General features: G+C 34.5%; 1 protein-coding gene across 3 annotated transcripts in view; it reads right to left on the bottom strand.

Moving 5' to 3' along the window:
- The window catches only part of mts (microtubule star), a 99,328-nt gene extending 77,062 nt beyond the window's left edge, over window positions 1-22,266 (bottom strand). Inside the window, exons 1-8 of one of the 3 annotated variants that reach the window (XM_053754312.2) lie at window positions 22,108-22,264; window positions 21,687-21,797; window positions 16,064-16,273; window positions 10,542-10,846; window positions 7,809-7,994; window positions 6,952-7,005; window positions 6,056-6,135; window positions 3,666-5,556 (exon numbers count right to left, since the gene is read on the bottom strand). In XM_053754312.2, coding sequence (XP_053610287.1) covers window positions 6,063-6,135; window positions 6,952-7,005; window positions 7,809-7,994; window positions 10,542-10,846; window positions 16,064-16,273; window positions 21,687-21,797; window positions 22,108-22,176 — 1,008 coding nt within the window. In that variant the 5' untranslated portion in view covers window positions 22,177-22,264 and the 3' untranslated portion in view covers window positions 3,666-5,556; window positions 6,056-6,062. Of the gene's footprint in view, window positions 1-3,665; window positions 5,557-6,055; window positions 6,136-6,951; window positions 7,006-7,808; window positions 7,995-10,541; window positions 10,847-16,063; window positions 16,274-21,686; window positions 21,798-21,922; window positions 21,962-22,107 lie in introns of those variants that run through there. The other 2 variants (XM_053754314.1, XM_053754313.2) reach the window with 2 other exon arrangements.
- Window positions 22,267-22,983: the final 717 nt, after the last annotated feature.

Raw genomic sequence — 22,983 nt, 5'->3', positions numbered from 1 at the left:
ATAAATGCACTGTACTTATTGCAAGTATGTGAGCATTGCACAAAACGTGTTCATTCCTTGATCAACAAAGTTGTTTTTAAAGATAATTCAATGTATATTATGGTATTGTATAATTCATAGAACATTCGGTAAAAGTATTGGATTAAAAGCGCCGTTAAAATTGTAAAAATGATTTTTCAACTACTCTACAGCAACATGTGTTTGGTATATCGAGTCGACTCAATCGCAAGTACTATAAATGAAAGTCTAGTTGAGATAAATACTTCAGTTGTGTTGAATATTGGCATTATTTGGCCGTTCATATAGAATATTCAATATTCATATAGATAATTATATTTAGATTTACTGGAAGAAATCATAAAACCATGACTTCTATAGTATTGATAGGTAGGCGTATATTTTATAATTGAATACTCTGTTCATATATTAAACAAAATAGTTTATAGAAATGATATGGTGCCTTGAGTACATTTATTTCCTTGGAAAGGCACGCCTTCGATATTTTAATTTCCACCAAAGTGGGTTTATAGTGCATTAAATGCGTAAAAACTCCAATGTAAATAGCTATTTGACAAGTTTGTTATATTTAACTATTGAATTATTTATACAATTCAAATTGCATAATGCTTTCATAATAATTCGTTTCATTCCACAAGTACATTGTCAAAAGGTAGTAAGACTACAATTGATTAAAATTACGGACAAAAAGTACATTATTATATTTTATGATTAGACTGTAATAATGATTATGTCGGCAAATATTTTATCATAAAAGGGGGAACCAATATATTTTTTTTTACTATTAAATTGATGATTTGATTTATATTTCTGAATACCAAAGACATTCTATATTTAATTTATTGAATGATCTATTTCGAACACATGACAAAGTTTAGCATATTCTAATTGGTGAATTTGTGAATCAATAAATATAGAAAAACAATTATTAGCAAATTTCTTATTCCAGTGTCTATGAATAAGATTCTAGACGGTATGTAAGTCCAAGGCACAAAATGACTGTATAATTATCTCTCTCGCTCTTTCGATCCAATTTCGTCTCTTTCCATCAGTAAGGGGTGAGCGTCAAAATGGAGGGACCAAGTGCCCAACTGAAGAAATTTTCTTAAACGGTAAATGTTTCGGCCAATCAAAATTATTAAAATACGGTATGGGTAAACCATTGAAGCTGTAGTCTTTCAATTTGGTCCCTCCATCTCGACCCTCACAGTAAGGGTTACCCATGGAATTAGTAGGTACTACGTAGTACCTACTTACTAATTCTATGGGGGTTACCATCTGTGGTTACCATGGAGTTACGTACCGTTTACTGTATAATTTTTTACAGAATTAACGCAGATTTCGTGAACAAATTAGACAAATTATAGACTAAATTTAAAATGATATTAAACTTAAAATTGTAAATACTTTAAATAAAGTATTTTTCTAATTATTGGATGTTTTAATTTAAGTAGCAGCTGCTTTCGATAAACTTCCACTCTGGCGCAAAGAAAACGAACCTTCGGAAAGAGAAGCAAGTATAAAAAAGATAAGTAGCAAGAACACCAGTTTCATATTCATATAACATATACGTTGCATGTCAAATTGCAATCGGCAAGGCTGAAGGGACCACCGCACCCCGGGGTAAAGACATATAAGGCGAAATGAAAGGCTTATATTTATAATTAATTTTATTTATTATCTAATAACTATCAACGGCATCGTACAGTTGCAAGAATAAATTATTTATCGGGTTGTGTTTACATTTTATTATTGCCATAAGGTAGCCATATCTCGGGTTGAATATAACCGATCGACATAACAAATTGGATACCACGGACACTCGATCACACGAGGGCCCTCATATTACCTTGTATGTTAGATGTATAACTGCAGATTTCAAGGAAAGCCTTAATTTAATTCATCCGAGCTTCGATTGTGTGAAATAACGCGACAACGCAGTCAAAATTCAACCCTACTACAACACGACACAGTACATATTTCACGCGAACGAAGCTCCACATGGTACATATTTTTTTGATTTTTGAATATTATAATTATTTTTTTATTTTACTTACAACTTACATACTTAATACTTACATCAACGTGTGGCTTCAGATGTCATTGGTGGGTAAAGTCTTTGTATAAATATTTAGACACACGTGTTGTTTCAATAGTACTGATCAGAAATTATAATTTATATATAAATCTATAAATACAATAAATTTGTTGCCGGAATATTCTTTTAAACATGGCACTGACAAAAGAAACTTCCAAATCTAAGTAAGACGCTTGCAAAATTAAATTTTAAAATAATACACGTTCAACACTCATGCTGTGAAAATGCAATAAAAAATCATTTGAATAATATAAAATAGATTTGCAGCTCTGCCTGAGTGGAATATAAATCGCCTTTGTCAGTAATGTATGTGTCTTCCTTTTGAGATGAGGTGAAAAACCATCAGACTTACAATAATAATGAATGAGCATGAAATATTATTTAAATCAATATTGCCGCATCTATTTAGCTCTAATCCTATATCGGAATCGATCTGTATAAAACTCCCACTTTCAACCGCGTTTGTTGTTCATTTTTTTAATATAAAAAACGTTAATATTCAACTTACTTCGCGCATTGTGTGGCATGAGAAAGTTGATAGGAGGACATATTTAGGATAACGCCATTCATCGTTCATCTTTAGGTATTTACATAATTACCTAAATTGAATATTAGATATAAAAAAATTAAAGCTCCACTCTTGTGAAACATTTATTCCGTGCTGTACAGGTACTGTGGCACAAGAAAGGGGGAATTAAGAAAATGCACGTATTATTTTCTGGACATGCTGGTAATACTTTTGTGAATGTTATGGATTGGATGAATTTTTCTCACTATGATGCAATCAGTTAAATGCTTAAACATTGACAGATCATTGGCAGGCACGTTGCGCTTTCAACATGTTACATCTGGGGATACTGTATAAAACAGCTATCAAAGAGTAAAAAAAATTAATTCAATAACTAAAATATCAATAGACAAAGATTTTAAAAAATAGCTAAGCTTTAAAGGCGCGTTTTCAGCAGGAGCATTTATGAGTATTTAAGTGCGAACATTTTATGTCGATCATAAAAAAAGAAATGTTACATTTCGTACGCTATTAGTATCGAGTTGTGTAAAGTATGCCAACATTTTAGTATTTACTATGACTGATAACTAAGGTAGAGTGCCTATTACAAAATTACGTATATTACAAGTTTTGAATCCTCAATTTGGTCACACTGAAAACGCTCCTATTTAGGGACAGGCTTAATGCCCGGAAATGGACCGATTTTAATAAATGCCTGGCATATTGGAAAAATGACCTTTTTGGAGGCATTTATCGTATTTGTCACCTAATATTGCATGCCAGTGTAAATCACAAGCGTAGGATATCGCGTGGGTTTTGTTCGCCAACAGACCACACAATCGACCAATACTTTAGGCTTTCGACCAAAATAGGAACATATCCTTTACTAGTTCTACTATAGAAACGATAAAAGCAGAACAGATCTAAATCAATAACCTTGCATATAATTTAAGAATGTGCGGTCTGCGGGGAATTAGTCACCAAGGATTATGATGGTATGTCCATTCGGTGATCGATGGTGACTCGAAATAAAACTACTTGTTAGCAAATGTACGGTGTTTAATGTGTCAAAGATGTCTATACATTACATAGAGGATACGTCGGCCCTAATGAACATACCAGCATAACGGCAGCAGTGATCGGGCAAGACTAATTACAATTGCGGGGACGGTTAGGTCGCAGAATGCCCAGGATTCGCAAAAGCAAAAAGAATCCGCAAAATGTCAGATTAGAAAACTAAAAACTAGCGAAATGCCATATGCCGTTATGATGCGTAGGAAAAAGTAAGACATTTAGCAAATTTTTATACTAATGTGACATTTTGAGAATTTGTTTTTTTTTTACGAACGGATCGTTCCGGAAACAGATAATTCTGCGTGCGCCCGCGACGTCGTCCGCTTCAGTTAAATGCACTCGCGCGCCTCCCGCCCTCCTGACGCGGACCTACTCCGCGACACGACTTCATTGTTCGAACATAGACACGACCGAGAGGGACTTCCTAGTCAATACAGTTTAGATTGATACATTTCATATACTGATATTCTCCGGAAACTTAACATTTTATTGTGCAAGACCAATTAATAAATACGAATCGCTGTTGCTCCGCCCGCGTCTGTACAGGCGCAATGTCAAATCCGCAAAATGTTAAAAAAGAATTCGCAAATGTTTTCATGTATATCACTATCGAAGTAAGTCACAAGCATGACCACTTTGCGAATAATCTATTTATGTCCTTTTGCGTGTGTGATATTGCACCTGCGGTCTATAAATCTTTTCAGAGTATTATCATAAAAAAATATTAGTTCATTTTCAAACTGTGACATGGCCATACAGGTCAAACACGAAGGGCTTAAGACAGATAAGATAAATATTCAACGTCTCGTGTACAAATTTTAATTACTTCATGAAAGGCCGTTGATAATGTCACATTTAGAATTGTCATCCATGACTTTAAATGACTTCCATGTCTGGCCCGCTTGAAAATATACATAGAGTATGTTTGTTATCACGATCAATCGACTAACTATAACTAGTACGACTAAGCTACAGATAATACAGGCTCCAGCACTTCCAAAAACTTTTTTAAGGAAGTTACATGTATTGCTGTCTCTTGAGTTTGTAGTCCGACCTCCTCCTTTGTATTGCGAGTTATAACGTGTAGTAATCGTATAGACTTTTCAGTACAGTACCTTTCCCCGCGCAAGGAGAGGTCGGGCAAGGACAGGTGCAAGAGTTAACAATACATGTACTTCGGATCAGAAAGTTCTGGCTCCAGTCTTACCTACGGCTTCACGGACAGTGTACATTATTGCCACAGATATGTACAAAAATAATAAAAACAATGCACAAATATAACTTAAGACACTTTAAATCAGTTATATATAACACACATATAATTGTGTTAAAATGTGCTATATTGTAGCAGGTCACCAAAAAAATAGTTTAGTGAAATGTAATTTTATCACACTACAATAACGCACAAATAAATTATTATTCAGTAAATCAATGGCAATGCTGTATTCACTTTCGAATAATCAACTAATATTTACTAATACCATATCTGTTTAGGTTCTTAAAAAAGGACAATTTTGATGTCTTTTAATTCAAATATTGACTTTGGAAATCATAAACCTTGCACATTACCAATCAATTAATAATTTTATAAATCAGAAATTACATTATATGTGGACTGTTAAAGTTATTTCAATAAAAATAAACGATTGTGTACCATCTTAGTACCTAAACAAATTAGTCGTTTAGTAATAAACACTGCAATGGCCACAAGTGTACGTAGATCACGACCACGGACGTAGACGCGGCGTGGCAGAGCAACTGTTGGGGTGTGGTTGTGTGTGGGGGGGGAAGGGGCTGGGGGAGGGGGAGGGGGGGCGCGAGGGGACCCCGCACTCCTCTCCTGGGATATGCGACCTCGCTGTGGACAAACAAACTTAAATTATAGCTACTTGACTGGGTACACGAAATTAACTGTCTATGACACATTTTAGTACCTAGATTGGATTCTTAGTGTCACTTTTACTTATTGTCCAATTTCTTGCCACACTGTAAAACCCATAATTCAAAATTAAATTATATATGCGAAAATATGTTTTCCTTTTCCATACCAATTTTGATGAAATTTGAAATAGATACACGCGAGCGAATAACATATACTTCGACCATATTAATATATATAATATAATATACATACAATAATAGACACATTAGGACATGACTATCGCGGTTAATAAATCTTATACTTTAGAATGTATATGTTATTTATTATCAACAAAATTTAACAAGAACTAAGTAGGTTGTACATGTCAGGACTCGTAAGAAAAAACGGTGTGTACAGTCAACAGCACATCAAGTTACCATGCTTGAACCTCTATGGCGTGATAATAGCGGCAAGAAAATATGTATAGTTTACTTACGTGCAGCCTACATGAAGTAATCAGGCGTCCGCCGCGTCACGTGCGGCTCCCCGCGCCGCGGGGCGGGGTCGAACTGAAGGCTGCCGTACAAACACATACATTACAACTGCTCATACTAATTATATACATATTTGTGTAATAGGGCCGCTGTGTGGTCATAAAAACTCAATATCCATAGTGAAATGTCGATTTTCAGCTTGAAATATCGATTATTATGATTTGTTTGGACAAATCGCGTCATCACTTTGCGCTGCTAATCATTCCACGATATGTATTATGTACCTACTGTCTATGATAAAAAAGTGTCTTTTTCCCTTGGACACATTACATTATTACATTACACACATTTTAAATACAAAAGGTTTTTCTGCGTCATTTGGATATTTTCTTCCTTTAGGTGGTTTGGATATTATATGTTAATTACATTTGGGTTTTTCAAGGTTTTTGGAGGTTTTTGAGGGGACCGCTCCGTACCCTCCCATTGTTGTCGTACGAGGTCGTAAAGAAGACATAGCTTTCTCAGCTGATTGATTACAGTAGCATTCCCAAAGAGTCTGGCAAGAGTTTCCCAAACGTCTGGCAGGCGACCGGTTGTAAAATCACAGCAAAACCTTCAAGTTTTATCTTTTACACTCCCGTGCTTCGAGGTGTCACGACCCCAAATACAACCGGGAATACGCAAAGATGAGTGTGAATTTAAGACTTGACAAATAATATATAATATTAGGACTTACACGATAATACTCATTTATTCTAATGAAAAAACCCAAACAAAAAATAATTTATGTCCTTGCAAAATATTATCGCTAGTTATCACAGATTATTGTACAATGCTCTTGTGTCGATAATTTCATGTAATCAATGCAAATATTAATCAACAGAGTATGAGTACTTACAATGAGTACTTAAGCGCATCATCCAATTCCATAATGGCGGCTTGATTACCACATCTGAAACAAATACGTGTCATTTTAAAAAAATACTTCCAAAAAATATAAAGTTCACACAGCCATATACAGTTATTGATTGTAGCTTAGTTGTTAGTGTGGGCCGTTGAGTGGTGCCCATTATCCAAGCAAGGCCGGCCACGCTCCTGTGTGCCAAGCTTAGTGACTATTGTGGGCCGTTGAGTATTATCCATTGTCAATTGGAGCTCGCGTGTATTCCGTGCAATATTTTAAGAAAGTAAAGGTCGATGTAACGACCAACTGACAGAGCAGATAAGACGCGCATGCTGTGTGTACAAGAAGACTGGCAACTTTTTGATAAATTTGTATTACATTTACAATCACAATGTTGTTCACCCAGTTAATGAACCAAATTGGCTACTTAAAACAACTATTCAAATTAAGATACTTTTTCTTTTCTAATGTAAAAAAAAAATATCGAGCGATGCAGCTATGACGTCATGATTTTTGGAGCCAAAATGCATTCCTTATATATTTTAATGAGAACAATAAAATAGTAAATTGCATAATTAGTAAGACCGATCGATTAAAGTGACATTTATTATATATTCATTTTTTTACCCATACACTTAATTATATACTTAGTTAATAAAAAAACGGGTTGCACTTCGAGAGTGCCGGCAGAAGCGAAAACATGAATAGACGTTGTGCATTTTTGACGTCTTACGATCAGGTCGATCAGATCACGTGTCCCGACGCGAGTTTGGAACATTTATTACCCATCATAGAAAGTGCACAACGCCGCTAAAAAAGTGTTCACTTCAAAACCTGTGCACGGTAGTCACCTGTAGCAGTAGTTGGGCGCGGAGAATATGGTGACGACGTTCCTGTCGTGGCACCAGTTGTAGCCCTCCATGACCAGCTGGTGCGCGCGCGACACCAGCGTCAGCCCGTTGCTGTGGTTGAACGTCTCCGAGATGTCCTGCCCGAAGGTGTAGCCCGCCCCGCGCGGGGATATGCCCCATCCGCCTCTGCAATCACACAATGTTAGCTACGTTACAAAGAGATAGCTATAAACTCTGTCGTATCTTCGATATCGATTTAGTTAAAGAACCGAAGCCAAATTAAGGTCTATTTTTAATCTTACTAATGTTATAAATGCAAAAGTTTGTGAGGATGTATGTTTGTTACTCTTTCACGCAAAATCTACTGGACCGGTTATGACATTTGGTACACGGGTAGAATATAACCTGGAATAACATATAGGGTATTCTTATTAGCTTGCAATCAATGGTTTTTCTCTACACCAACAGCCCTAGCGGTAAATTCAATCGCGTTTTTGTTTCATTGTTTTCGTGATACATAAAAAATAAATGTCTATGATAAATAGGAATGTAATGGATGTCCATTTGAGCGGTGACAATAGGGATAAAGATATTTCATTCCTTTTGTACATCTATTGTTCTATTATGTTTGTGGTCAGATAATAAACAAAACCATATAGTTAATAATAATAACTATTGGAAAACAAGTTAATAGGTAATTAGTAGATTTTTTGTAAACGACGGTGTACAAATTCTGATACCAGTCAAAAGACAATGATTCCGTGCAAACATAGTTTTTACACACAAAGTCGCATATGTTACTAACCTACCATTTTTTTCCAAATCGTTCATAAACTAAAAGTATTTTAATACTTTTACGAGTAAATATCACAGATCACGTAACAATTGAGTTACTATTATTATCATCACTATAACACTTGCAGCGGCCCGGCTTCGCTCGGGTAAAACCATCATGAATTATTCACTTCTAACTTCCTTAGGAATTTTAAGGTGTATAATCCTCACTATTTAAAAAACCCGCATCAAAATCCGTTGCGTGGTTTAAACGATCTAAGCATACTACATAGGGACAGACAGACAGCGGGAAACTACTTAGTTTTATACTATGTCACTACATACTACTACTATAGAAGTAGTACCAGTAGTAGTTCATGTATAAAGACTGATTTTTTCTCCCCATCTCGCTACAGATCTGTAAATTTTGTAGCAATTGGAGTGGACAATGTATCTCTATCTAGACAGACGGAAACACGTATAATACACGTGTACTATAGAGTGTTCATAATAAAATAATCACAAAGACATATAGTCGATAAGGAATTTATAGACTATATGTCTTTGTGACTCCCACATTGTATATTCCATTCTAAAATTAAATCGACGCGTGTTTAAACTAATATAAAGCCAATTAACATAAACAGACGAACTAGACCGAATCCAATAATCGTGTTATATATGGTCGAGACAACTGTCGTAACTAATTATTATATTATCGCTTAGCTGATAACTAGGTACAGTGGGTAACACGTCAAGTCACCCTGCATGATCCTATGACGCGGTGATAACGACGATTTTGCAATGAATTTGTGTAGTTTGATGTGCCGTCGATAGTACTTTATGCGTCCTTGCGAGTGGCTAGTATTGATTCATCAAAAAATGTGATTGTTTTGTGGATTGTACTGTTTAATTAACCTAATAACAGCCGTAGTCGCATATATTCGTAAAATCTGTATATTTTTGACAAAATCATTGATTTTTTAGATAACAAATAATAAAAATAGTAAATATTATAAAAGCAACATTTTGTAAGGATGTACGTATGCATGCAAAAATCTACTGGACGGAATTTAATAGTACCTATATGGTTAAAATAAACTAGAATAGATCATAAGGTGCTTTTACTTTCGTTTCCCTATATTTCAAAAGTAGCCTAGCCACGGGGCGCAGTTATTTGTATAATACTAGAATTATTCACAGTCTTCTAATGCACTATTTGACGAAACCCTTAAGTCAAGATGACGATGCACATCTACCTTGTGTATCAAGCGTGTGACTGATGCCATCTCACGATGACCAACCCAACAGCAAAAACAGAAACATATCAAGATTTAAAATATAATCTAGTCCGTTTGTAAACAATGATAAGATTAGACATGGGCATGACATCACTAGCACTAAATGTTTGCAATTTTCCATCTCATATTTTGTGTAAAGACATTTTTGCGATGCAATGGAAAAGTCGTTATATATGAGGGAAGAGTTGACCCCTAGTTGAGGTTATCTACTTAATTACGTTACGATTATCATATAACCAAGAGGATCATAGGTCATTCAGGAAATTTATTTTCGCAATACAGTCTGCCGTCTGTAGTCTATTTCGAGCAGACGACAACAAGATGTTAGTGCTCTGTCCCGTTTCTTCACGAGTATTAGTATACTCATTTCTCTTTCTTATATGAGCTACGACGATGTTTATATTTTTCTCTGTTAGAAGATTTTGCGCCGCGTCAGATAATGCCTTAAGGTGCCTAGCCGCACTCTTTTTCCACCATCATATTTTTATCAATTCCTTTCATTAGTGAAAAATAAAAAATAACGCGATGGTGGCTCTAGTATGCGCTCATGTATGCTGGAACATTAAGACACAATAGTCAAACAATACTTGCGTATACTAATAATTCTTGCGGGTGATAGACCTATCATCAGGGTGGTGATAGGCAGGTGATGACTTACCTATCATCAGGGTCACTCCATAGCAGATCGCACATGGGTCCTTCATGCGGCACCTCCTGCAAACGATCCAGGGCTCGGATATGGTCCAGGGTGTCAATGGAGGGGCTGAGGCCGCCGTGGAGACAGAATATCTGGCCGTCCACCAGCGCGGTCAGCGGCAGGAAGTCGAACAGATCCGTGAAGTGCTTCCACACGGACGCGTTGCCGTATTTGCGCAGGCATTCGTCGTAGAAGCCATACACTTGCGTGATCTGACGGGACTCGTGGTTCCCGCGCAGGATGGTTATTCTCTCGCGGTATCGCACCTGAAACAATACAGTTTCCATGTTGATTTCCCTCTATTCTTATTAATTTAGCGCTTGTTGTAGAAACATTTTTGAAGTGTACTATTGTTTGCACAATATGCGCTCTACCATATTTTGGGGTAAACAAGATTATATTTAGCGTGTTCCACTGTTTGATATGTTGATGCCCCTTATGTCTACCAACTCGTTCTCGGTTCGGTAGTGAAATAAGAATTAATGTAGTACAAATAACGATTATAGTGACATGTGATATCTGCCTTAGAATGAGATCACTACGAGGCAATGAAGGGATAAAAGCAGTTTGACAAGTGAAGGGCAACAAAATGGTAATCCCAATCAACATTACAGATCATTTTTAGCTGACACTGGGCGTCGGGGTATCACAGCCGAAATCGCCACCGGAAAAACTCCAAGATGAAATAAAGATTCTGGCGGTTTTTCTTTTATACTTTTAGTGATGGGGTCAACATCATTTTGTTTATGTTGCATGCACATATTTGGGTGAATGTCGATCATATAAAAAAGACACAATATAACACAATATATCATTAAACACAAGACACTTTCACTGCTCACGTGTTTAATATCAAACCAATCATCATAAATAACATCGAAAAATGATAATAACGATGACTACTAAAAATAAAAGTGCTATATAAACTAAAACACAAACACAACTTCTGTTACACACTTTTTTTGTTGAACAAATTCTAGAAATATGAAGTATGTAACATGTAACTTAAGTGCATTTATTTTAAATGCAACAGGCATTGTCAAGAATATAAAATTTAAGATCACTCCGTTACTAACGGCCTTCAAGGCCACAAAGTATTGAGGAGAAAAACTGAATTATGTGCATAAATCATTCCGAACTTTGGTGATAAACGATAATATTAAATTTTGATTACTCACATGTATTAATAGGGTCTTTAATATTAAAACCTTTAAATTTTTTTGGCATAATTCAAAATTTATGATCAAAGTCTATTAGGAATGTCTGTTGACTCTGAAATTGTGACGTCACAAGATATCATTGTCATTCAAGCTCCATATAATTTTTGTCTTTGATATTAGAAAAAGTATCTGATTTGACTAGTTGAAAACTGATGACCGACACGATATTGCGTACTATTACTGGTATCAAGAAAATAAATGAAGGAAAGAGATTTATGTGATTAATGCTGTTTTCATTGCATTATACATCTAATTCATTATATTATAGTGACATAAATTTGCTACTGATATTATATCAATTTAAAAACATCAACTAATAATTTCCAGGAGATTTGAGTCATTTTTACAGAAACATCCATCCAAAAAAGCACCAAGCAATCGCGTTCATACAAGGGTTTTGGTACACTTGTATCTAACGCCTCTGTAAAGTAATCGATCGATGTGACCAAGTTCATAAGAGGCACGTGGGGAAACGCTGCAAGTGTGACGTCACAAAATCCTATTATTCAAGCAAACTGATATATACAAGATTACGCGTCACACGAGACGGATTTATGCAATATAAAAAGAACCTGCCTCGTGTTTTAGACTCTTTATTTTTGTCGATATCGTTGAATTCTGATAAAATTAGAACAATAGTATTATTTTCTCACATCTCCTGGGCACGAATAATATAAACAAATAGAACTTGTCTTATCTGACGATGCATACAAAGTGATAATTGATACGATACACGTCATCATATCTTTACCATAATTTATATAATTCAAATGGACTAATTTGAATATTGAATTCAGGTTTCCTGAGTAAATATTTAAAACAAAATGCTTAGAATAACCACTTTGTTACGATATAAATCAGTGAACATGAAAATATAATTAGTAGCTAAATACTAAAGGAGGGTTATTTTTTTTTTTGGTCGTGTTTTAAAAATAGCGTTTCGATTAGGTTTCGGTAATAAAAACAGGACGATCAGTCACCTGAGGTCAACACATCTACAATGGAGATATATTGACTTCTCAATGATATAAAGCTCATTTTAATGTAACGACCACTCGTTTGTGAAAGTGAAATCCTAATCTGACAGATAAGGACTATGAAAGTACATAGCGACCGCGTCTTATATGATGATATTGAGATAGCAGTCGCTTGTACTCACGTATACAGCCAAGTCTTTTACATCTACAGCCCACCGTACCCGTTGCTGGGTATAGCCAAGTCATTATATGACCATTAAATTCTCCGTGTATAAGAATTCAGAATACTAAATAAGAGGATATCACCAAGTTATGAACACAGTTACTGTTTCCGCGAGATTGTACACTGTCAAGAACTTATTCTATTTTGGACAAACCATTGACAATCTATTGCATTATTTCGGTAGCCCATCTATCATCATAAGTCTGATCTCTAGCTTATAAATCATCATAAGCGGAGGTTTTATTTTAGGGTGAATAGAGAACAAAATTGAGATATATAAATAAACCTTCAATAACAATTATTTTAATGATAGGGATTACTATCACAAAAACATCAATAGTTTATTTCAATCATGTAATCGTACGTAATACGTGATTTCGATTCCTATTTTGCTTATTGATGATATTGATTGATTGAGGCCACAATCTTATTATTACCTTAGTTTGAAAGTTTGCGTTATCAATCTATATTTAGCCACACATCATGAGCTATAAACTACTGTTTATTATCGATTATATTCATGACACAAATCAAATAAATGGAGGACGAAATAAGAGCTATTTCAGTTTTTTGGTGGCATAATTTTCGGTTCGGTTAATAAAGGTCATATCTGGAAGAAATAAAAGCTTTAAAAATGCAGTGTGGCGAAGAAAGGTTTTCTCCGACGCTAAACGGCGGAAATAACCGGCTTGAGGAAATAACCGGGAAGACGTGAAGAAGGAAGTTACCGTATTTCAATAAAATATAAAAATAACGAAAAGTCGAAAAAGGAATCTGACGAATGTTGTCTTTAATCAACAGATTAAGGAAAGAGATAAGAAAGTTCAAATACACATCAATTAGCTATAACTTGAGAACCAAATACCGACTATGTACATAGCTAGCTTTAGATAGTCTTGTTCCAGTAGCCGCCTACGCGTGGGTTTTGTAAACATTCGCAACATTGACGTCTCGACGCGGGAGAACACAATCATATCTGGAATCTTTTGTTGGAAACCAGGTCAGAAATATAAGCTCAAACTTTCAGAAATACTTAGATACTATAATCACTATCACTACATATCATATTTATATACTATAAAACAAAGTCGTTTTCTCTGTCCCTATATCCTATGTATCAATGTATACTTAAATCTTTAAAACTACGCAACGGATTTTGATGCTGGTTTTATTTATATATAGTTTGACCGAGAGAGGCAGCTAGTAAATTTAAGATTACGCTAATTTATGAAGTAGAATAGGATATATATATCTTTATCTCAAATAATATCTTAATTACGCACAACACAATTTAAAATATTCTATCACCTTGCTCCAATAACGAAAAACAATGCCTGGGTTTGCAATATATGAATTAATATATTGCAATTTTTACTATCGCATTTATATTCGTTTCAAAATAAAATACTGAAATTGCTCATATCAGAAACATTAAAATGATACGTCATAATATGTGCAAGGAGTGATAACCTCGTCGGGTCGATACTTTACTGTGGAAAAATGAACTAAGCCATTTCAAATTCACAAGACTAACATTATTCCGGAAAATGAGAGACACATTTCGAGATTTTCGCAATTTACTTTTGTTGATTTATAAAATATGTAATATGATTAAATAAGAAATTATTTAATCATATTACATAATATTCATGTATTGGAGATTAGGTACACGCCTCAAACATACAAACTCACATACGCTTACCTCTTTATAATAATGGTATAGATATAGTGTTATATTGTTAGTATTCATGTATCGGAGATTAGGTACCCGCCTCCGGGAATCTCTTTATTATAATGGTATAGATATACTATATAAAGAGGTAAGCGTATGAGAGTTTGTATGTTTGAGGCGGGTACGTAATTTCCGATACATGAATATAACTAATGTAATATGATCAGAGATTATTTAACCAACAAAAGTAAATTGCGAAAATCTCGAAATGTGTCTCTCATCTTTCATGAATCTGAATCTTTATAATAATGGTATAGATAATGATGGAGACGTCATTATCTACACTATATCTATACCATTATTATAAAGAGGTAAGCGTATGTGAGTTTGTATGTTTGAGGCGGGTACCTAATCTCCGAAACTACGAAACCGATTTCAAAAATTATTTCAGCATTAGAAAGATCCAAGGTTGCTATAGGCTATATCTACTCAAATATAAATCTCTGGGTTTGATGTTGGTCTGAGTTGTCGAAAATTCCCTTAAATCAATTCATAAATTGACTCACTGCCTCCTTCACATGCTCATCGCTCACTATCCTGGCCGCTGTGTTTACGAGCTATCAATTAAATTAAAACATCGTAAATTCGTGAGTGTACCTTAAAATAGCTAATGAAAGTACTTGCGATACTCATATTCTTCATTGTTGAAGGTCGTGGACGTTGCGCGAAATAAACTGAGCAAACATAACCATTTCCTGAAGACATTAAAACTAGAGTCAACGTCTACCTTGATGTTTAGACCTGACCGCACATACATAAAGAATTGTCTATAGATTGGTTTGCAATCTCCATTAGCCAGCTGATAATCAAAAATACTGAGATAGTTTCTTTAGTGTAAATTAAACAATAATCGCGGTTAGTTTACGAGACACGCTTTGATTAATTGCATAGTACCAGGCGGACGTTTAACCTCTCGAACACATACATAACATACTCAAAGTAAGTACAGTGAACAGTATGTCAATAACTTTAAGCTGCGGTTGGGTTTTTACATTATGGGAATTTTTCAAATTCAACATTGTAGTCCGAAGGGGAATTCGTGAAGGTTGATGAGCTGTTGTACTACCAATAAGGGTCCGGCTCCATTGCTACGTCGCGTCTCCGTAGGCCACTGCGTTGTTTTCTATAGGTTTTGAGATTGACATGCGTCGACGTTGGCATAGACGGAAGGTGGCTTATGCGCCCAACAGTGGTTACGGAGGGATGCAGATGAGTCACACTACTGCTTTGATCCGTCGACGGACGTCAAAACAACGGAGGACGACGGAGCAATCCGGCGTCGGGCCGTAGCCTAAACAGTATCAGACGCAGTAAATAAGAGCTATTCTCACCTTGAGCGCGACGAGCAATGTGACAGTCTCCACACTATAGTACCCGCGGTCCACATAGTCCCCCATGAAGAGGTAGTTGGTGTCGGGCGAGCGGCCCCCGATGCGGAACAGCTCCATCAGGTCGTGGAACTGCCCGTGCACGTCCCCGCACACGGTCACCGGGCATTTCACCTCCTGCACGTTGGACTCCTTCGTGAGGATCTCCTTTGCCTGGAAATGTACGTACTTTTGTTAAAGAAAATTTAAATAGTCAGTGAACCCGACAACTGTTCCACCCTAGAATAGGACCACTCTATATCCTCCCGTGATTGTCGTACGAGCAACTATAGCATTCCCAAGAATGGTTTACGTCAGACAGGCGGCTAGTTGTAAAATCACAGCTAAAACTTCAAAATTTTAAGGTTATTCTTTACGCTGACCCTGGGCTTCGCGGCGTCCACACGGAGATGATAGAGAAACACAGAAAATGTACAAATAAATAATTTCGGATATTATGCTGATCTGTTAAGAAAACCGTAAAATGTAATAGAGAAAATCAGCCGTAAAAGGAAAGGCCTATGCAGAAATTGACTTTTTATATTAGTAAAAACTTCTTTTCAAATGGACATGGAAGAAAGTTCTAAGGCAATTGGTAGAATAGGAGTGCAATCAACAACATAGTAAACTTTACTCGATTATGACCTAAATAACCTAATTCGAAAAGGTAAGCGCCGCAGTTCATGACCACAGAAAAATTAATATACATTTCAATTATATATTTGATTTATCTGCTTCTATAGAATAATTATTTATTGTCAGGGATTCCTTAAAGACAGACAAACTTCATGACCTCATTTGAATAGTTTGAAATCACATGGGCTTTGTTTGAGAGTAATGAACTTGACATTGAATAAAACAGACACTCGTTAAGACAATGCATTATATTAAATGCCACCAAAGTAATAACAATATATTGATATGAGATCATTGGTTAAGTTCTTCATTAAGCCACGGTCATTAACCCGCTGGCAAAAATTATTGAGAGTTGTAAAAATATATTTACTTATATGCTTTAATGTTTTCGAGTTATGTACCTATGCAGCAGCACTTTCAATAACTACATTTGTTATACAAGCTTTTATTGGCAGGAAATGTTTATTTAAGACATGTCCTAGCAATGGCATATTAAATGAGCCCAAACACTATGTAAATATATCAATGCACGACTAAAATAAACTATACCTTTTCCATGTTTGTGTATAATATGCTTGACTTGAGAAATGATTTGATATTGTTTGTAAATTAATATTTATTTCATCTAATTTTCAACATGAGGATAGAAGTGGAACATTAACTCAAGAAAGGATAGTGGATGATTGTATGGGATGGGGAGCAGAAGGCGATGGTTGGACTGCCAGGGAAGATATGAGGATATTGGGGGTATAGATATAATTGTGGAAATAACATTTTGCGCTGACCCCACATAATGAGATAAGGTAAGGCAAATGACGCTTCCTCTATAACCGCTATACGTAACCACTTAACCTTTCAAACGGGAAAAATGTTTTACGAATAACGCCCACAAAAAAAAATACCTCTAAGATATTAATGTAGATAACAGCTTATTGCCGCTTATCACGCACGTAATATCCCCTAAAACACCTCAGGTGGTTGATACATTTTTTACACAAGAATATTTTCAAATTACTTCCTATATTATCCAATAATTTGTCAAAGATACATAATGGAAAAGAAAAGGGTGGGCTTGTCAAGCCGTGGGATACAGGTCTTTAAAAATATTAATTTCGAATCGAAAGTAGTAGGTTAGGTAGGCTTAACCTACTACTTTGCCTTACTACTTTACCCGCGTTTTTGTACTGCTCTTGCTACATTAATTTATGACTTGTGGTTTATATTTCACTTTGGCATCAAATATATATATATATACAAAAACGCGGGTCCTACAATATAGCTGCGACAGACACTCCATTATACTATTACCTATGTTAAGTTTACTGCGTTTATTACGGTGAACATAATTTGTGTAATTATCGTAATAAAGCAAATAATACAGCACGGTTAGAGACGACTTTCGGTGACCTTTTCAATCTGTGATCGGAGCCGTGTCTCCTTGCGTTGCGTTTCATACTGTTTAATATTAGCCAAGTGCCAATTAGACTGCCTTTTACGGAAGGGTATTGCATATATAAAAATACAGAATAGTTATTGTTTAAAAAATATACAGTCACGTAATAATGTTATTCTTCTATCGATAAACTTCAACGTCTTACATCTTCCCTATTACATCCATATTTTTTTAATTATAAAAATTACATATATGGGAAAAGATTATACTAAAGCGACAACATAACTATATATACATAAATAAATAACTAGGTATCGTTATTATCTTGTGTTGATTTACACATCCTTTCGTGCCCAAAAAGGAAAGCATTTCTCACGTCTCTCATTTATCCTTCAGGAAATTTCCCTATCGATTGCAAATCAATTTTTCCATGCCAACAAAAACATGCGAAAATAAAACAGTCACGATCCCCAGCCACGATTATCTATTGACATATGGAGTTCTTAACTAACTTTTCTACTACATTGATAGTCATTATACTCACTGCACAATATTCTTACTTTAATTCACAACAAATTAATTTTATTCATAATCTAAAATCTAGATTTATTCAAGCGAAAAATATTTAAAACAGTTGATGTCACACTTTAAAATATTTAAGCATCCTACAAAGCAGTCTCATAACGGGTCGACTATGTTAAAATCATGCTAATTTATAACCATTTGATTTTGGTTACTTACGAGTATCAAACTCCACAACGTAACCTTGCATAATTAAGTACAACCTCAAGACAATGTGGTAATTCAAGCGTATCCCAAATAGGAGGAACATTTTCATTACATATGATATCGCCACGATAATGACTCATGTGATTACAGTCAACATCACAAGCCATGTTAAGAGTGTGAAATAAGGTTCAAAATCCAATTATTTTTTTAGTGTACTCATTTACATATTTCGTGTAGGACATAAGTTCATTCATAAAAGTGCATGTAAGGTTTCCTAAAACTTACTTGAGAATATATATATTTGGACAAATCACACAGACTGAGCAGCTCCAAAGTAAGTTTGAGACTTGTGTTATGGGATACTATATTTTATAACAAATACATATATAGATAAACATCCAAGACCCAGAAAGATCATTTTCCATCATGACCTGATCGGGGATCGAACCCAGGTCCTCTCCGTTCAATGGTAAGACTTTTACCACTGTGCCACCAAGGTTGTCAGAGAAATATTTTCGAATACATTTTTTACATCCATTTTAAACTGACATAAATATCAAATATTATTAATTATTATCTTTAATGATAACTTATTTTATTTGCAACTTGATAAACAAAAAGAACAATACAAAATTTATAAAACTCATTCTTACTTAATCACTTATTTAACAGAAGTGACTAGCAGTAAACAAAACTGCTTACATATTTCCAATTCAGTTAAACAAATTCATAAATGAGTTAATATACCAGATTGACTTAATTTCTGATATGCACAGTTCAGAGGGGACCCCAATTTTAAACCATAAAGTTTGCATTGAACAAATGCAAGTGTGGGAGTGCAAATACAAAAAGGCTAGTTTGCATTAATCTATACTGATCAAATAAGAAAGTTCAAATCTGGGTTTTATAAAGGTAGCCTAAATAATATTATAAATACGAAAGTAAGTTTGTTTATTACCTCTTCATGCTCATCTACTTAACCAATCTTCTCGAAATTTTACATACATGTAGTTTGAAGTATTGATAAGAACATAGGGTACCTTTGATCCCGGAAATCTAACGCCGGCGAAGCCGCGGGCATAAGCTAGTACTAAATAATATTTTTAAAATTTATGACTCTTTTTTTTAATTATTTTTGTTCACCACACTGATCAAATAAGTCCATTGTTACTTTCCTTATCACCAGTTTGTGAATAAAGTTATTTATTTTATTAACCTTAGGAGAATAATATTAATTGGGTTATTGTATGTTAATCTATTTTTTGTCGAGGCTTCAGTTGCTTCAGGTGCGACTATGCCAGCCTCATGAGGAAATTCCATTTTGAGCAGCCATTAGTTCTGAAAAGAAATTATAGAAAATCCATATTTTCTATAAATTCTTTTCAAAAAACATTTGTCAATTTTAAATGTGTTTACAATATACCTAACAGTAGGTAGTCTAATTACAGTATTTTTAAATAACAAAAGTGCATCCTGAGTAACCTTATGCAGGGACCTTGTTTGAGAATGTTTATCATGGTCACTTAACTGTTCGTATTTTACATGTGTTATTTTAAGTTAATTGAATATGGATTTATGAAAGACTTTAAAATGTGTAATTAAAACATTGTAATAAACATCACACTAACAGTTGTACCTAGTTAGTAGTAATTAGTACACATAAAATATTTGAAAATATATTGTTTTTATTAGTGTTCCGAATGTGGTTAGCATAGGAAGATTTCTGCAATTAGCCTGTATGTCAATTAGCTGGAGATCAATCTCAGGTGATTAAGATCTGGTCTATCTCTGTGTCAAATTTCATAAAAATAGGTCTTGTAGTTTTTGAGTTCAATCAATTATGTTTGGCTGTTTATAAACATTACCATTGTCTATATAAAACCACTATATAAAAAAGAATAGCATATTACAGATGATAATAACATGGAACTGTTAAAAGAATTGCAGATGAAGATATTTTCCAGGACCATTGTGCATATTTATTATATGATCCTAAATCGCAAGAAACTGATGAAGTAACAAATCTCAAGAATATTGAATATTGCAACAACAAATTAATAACCCAAATGTTTTTGGTTTGACTTAACTTTAAAATTTCTTACTTTCTAAAATAAACAATGAATTTGAATTTAATATGTATGACTACCTAATTGTGATTGAAGGGATGTAATAACTAATACTATACTAGGAACATTATTTTACTTAAATTTTAATGTAATGAAGTGTAAAGTATACAGGTATATGCAAGTATGTTACTAAAAACAAACAAAGTACCAATGTTTAAAGTTTACTTTTATCAATACAGTTAAAATGATTATCACCTGGCTAGTTTATTATTGCATTATGGAAAGGAAATATGCTACTTAAAAAAAAGAAAAGGAAGCAAAGATATATATTGATCTAGTGATAGATCAATGACAGGTAAGTGCCAAAAATAATAAACAAAGATGGGCACAGATAAAAGGAATAAAGTTAATTATAAGGCATTTCCGCGCATTGGCTAAAAATATCTACTAACCAATTAGGCCATTATCAAACCGGGATGGATGAATTGATAACTGGGTGTGGTGAACAATCACAATCGGTATTCAGTTTAAAGAAATTGTGCAAATATAGGTACTACGAAACACCTACATCAGTAAAACTGACGAAACGATCAATTCACCAAACAATTAGATAAATTTCTACGCGTACTTCTTACTAGTTGATGTAGGTATATGAATCATGCAACTATATAGATACAATCCACATGGTAATCAACCCAGGAACTACAAAACTAACACCAAGCAATTCTCGATTAAGCAAATATAAAACAGAATGTTACATTACCTTGTCGCATAACGTTTTTACTTGATTTTCTGTCAATTGCTTGCATTCATTTAGTTGCTCTATCCATTGATCCAGTTCCTTTAACGACGCTTTGTCCTCCATACTTTGTGTCTGTAGATTTAACGTACGAGACGTTAAATGAGTTTATGAATAACTATCTTTGAAATGTATACAAATGCATGCGAGTTGTAATAATTTACACTTTGCCCAGAAAACTCACTACGGCAGACACTTACAAAATGGCGTACCAATTGCGTGACGTCAATTTTGCTACCAAAACCACCAAGCGGTGATTCAAGGTACTAGGGGGTGATGCTAAATAAGGATGCATTCATTATTTTGTACATATTTTGTAGTGTGAGGCTATTTCTTGATTTGATTAGAATGTGTATGCTACATAAATATAAACGGAACCACTTACTTTAAGAGAACTGGACGGTGTTAATTTAGCCTTAGCCATTGCTTGTGACGTTTCTAGTAAAAAATCCATTTGTGAGGGTATTCATAAATACTTGCTAAAAGAGTTAATTTAAATACCTTAATTCAATAAGAAATTAAATTTAAATATCAGACCCTGACCAAGAGTAATTTCTTTTCTTGAATTTTGTTGATAGTAACGAACATGTCAAAAGATTATTATTTTTAATATAGGTTATAGGTAACATCAACGAACAAAAAGTTTTTCAATATTCTTAAAATTTCAATTAAAGTGAACGCGATTTTTTCATAGATTTTGATTGGCTATCAACACGTCGATCAAAATAAATAATGCCAACCAAACAACTACAATACACAGTGGGCTGAGAGCATATTACGCAAAGATAAGCGATTATGGCGCTACTGGTACAACTAAGGTTTTAAACATTGCCAATGGAAACAAAAACCACCAATTTTCAATATTTTTGAATTAAAATACCTTCTTTGCAATCGTGGTGAGAGTTTAAAAGAAAAAAGAAGGATTTAGTGGAAAATATAAACACAAAAAGCAGTCTAGATAGAGTTAACTTCAAATGACGACACATATTATTTGATTTTTAGCTTGACGTTTAGCAGCTCTTAGTCACCTTTGAATACACTTTTAAGACTTCAGTTTTAGACCATGAGAAAACTGAAGGGCGGTTAACTGGTCCTGAAAATAATAACACTATTTTAGGTTATGTTTTGCATTATTTGGTAAACGTTTGGAAATCCTTACCTTTATGAAGTCCATATTTTCATAAGTCTGCAGGTGTGAAGTGTTCCGAGCATATTTTTGACCATTTACTGGCTCGAAAATTTTGCAGCGTGTGGCGGTTAC

This window comes from Plodia interpunctella, chromosome 14, assembly GCF_027563975.2.
Source record: "Plodia interpunctella isolate USDA-ARS_2022_Savannah chromosome 14, ilPloInte3.2, whole genome shotgun sequence".
In the NCBI taxonomy this organism is placed as follows: Eukaryota; Metazoa; Arthropoda; class Insecta; order Lepidoptera; family Pyralidae; genus Plodia; species Plodia interpunctella.
This window is presented reverse-complemented; position numbering and strand designations above follow the sequence as displayed.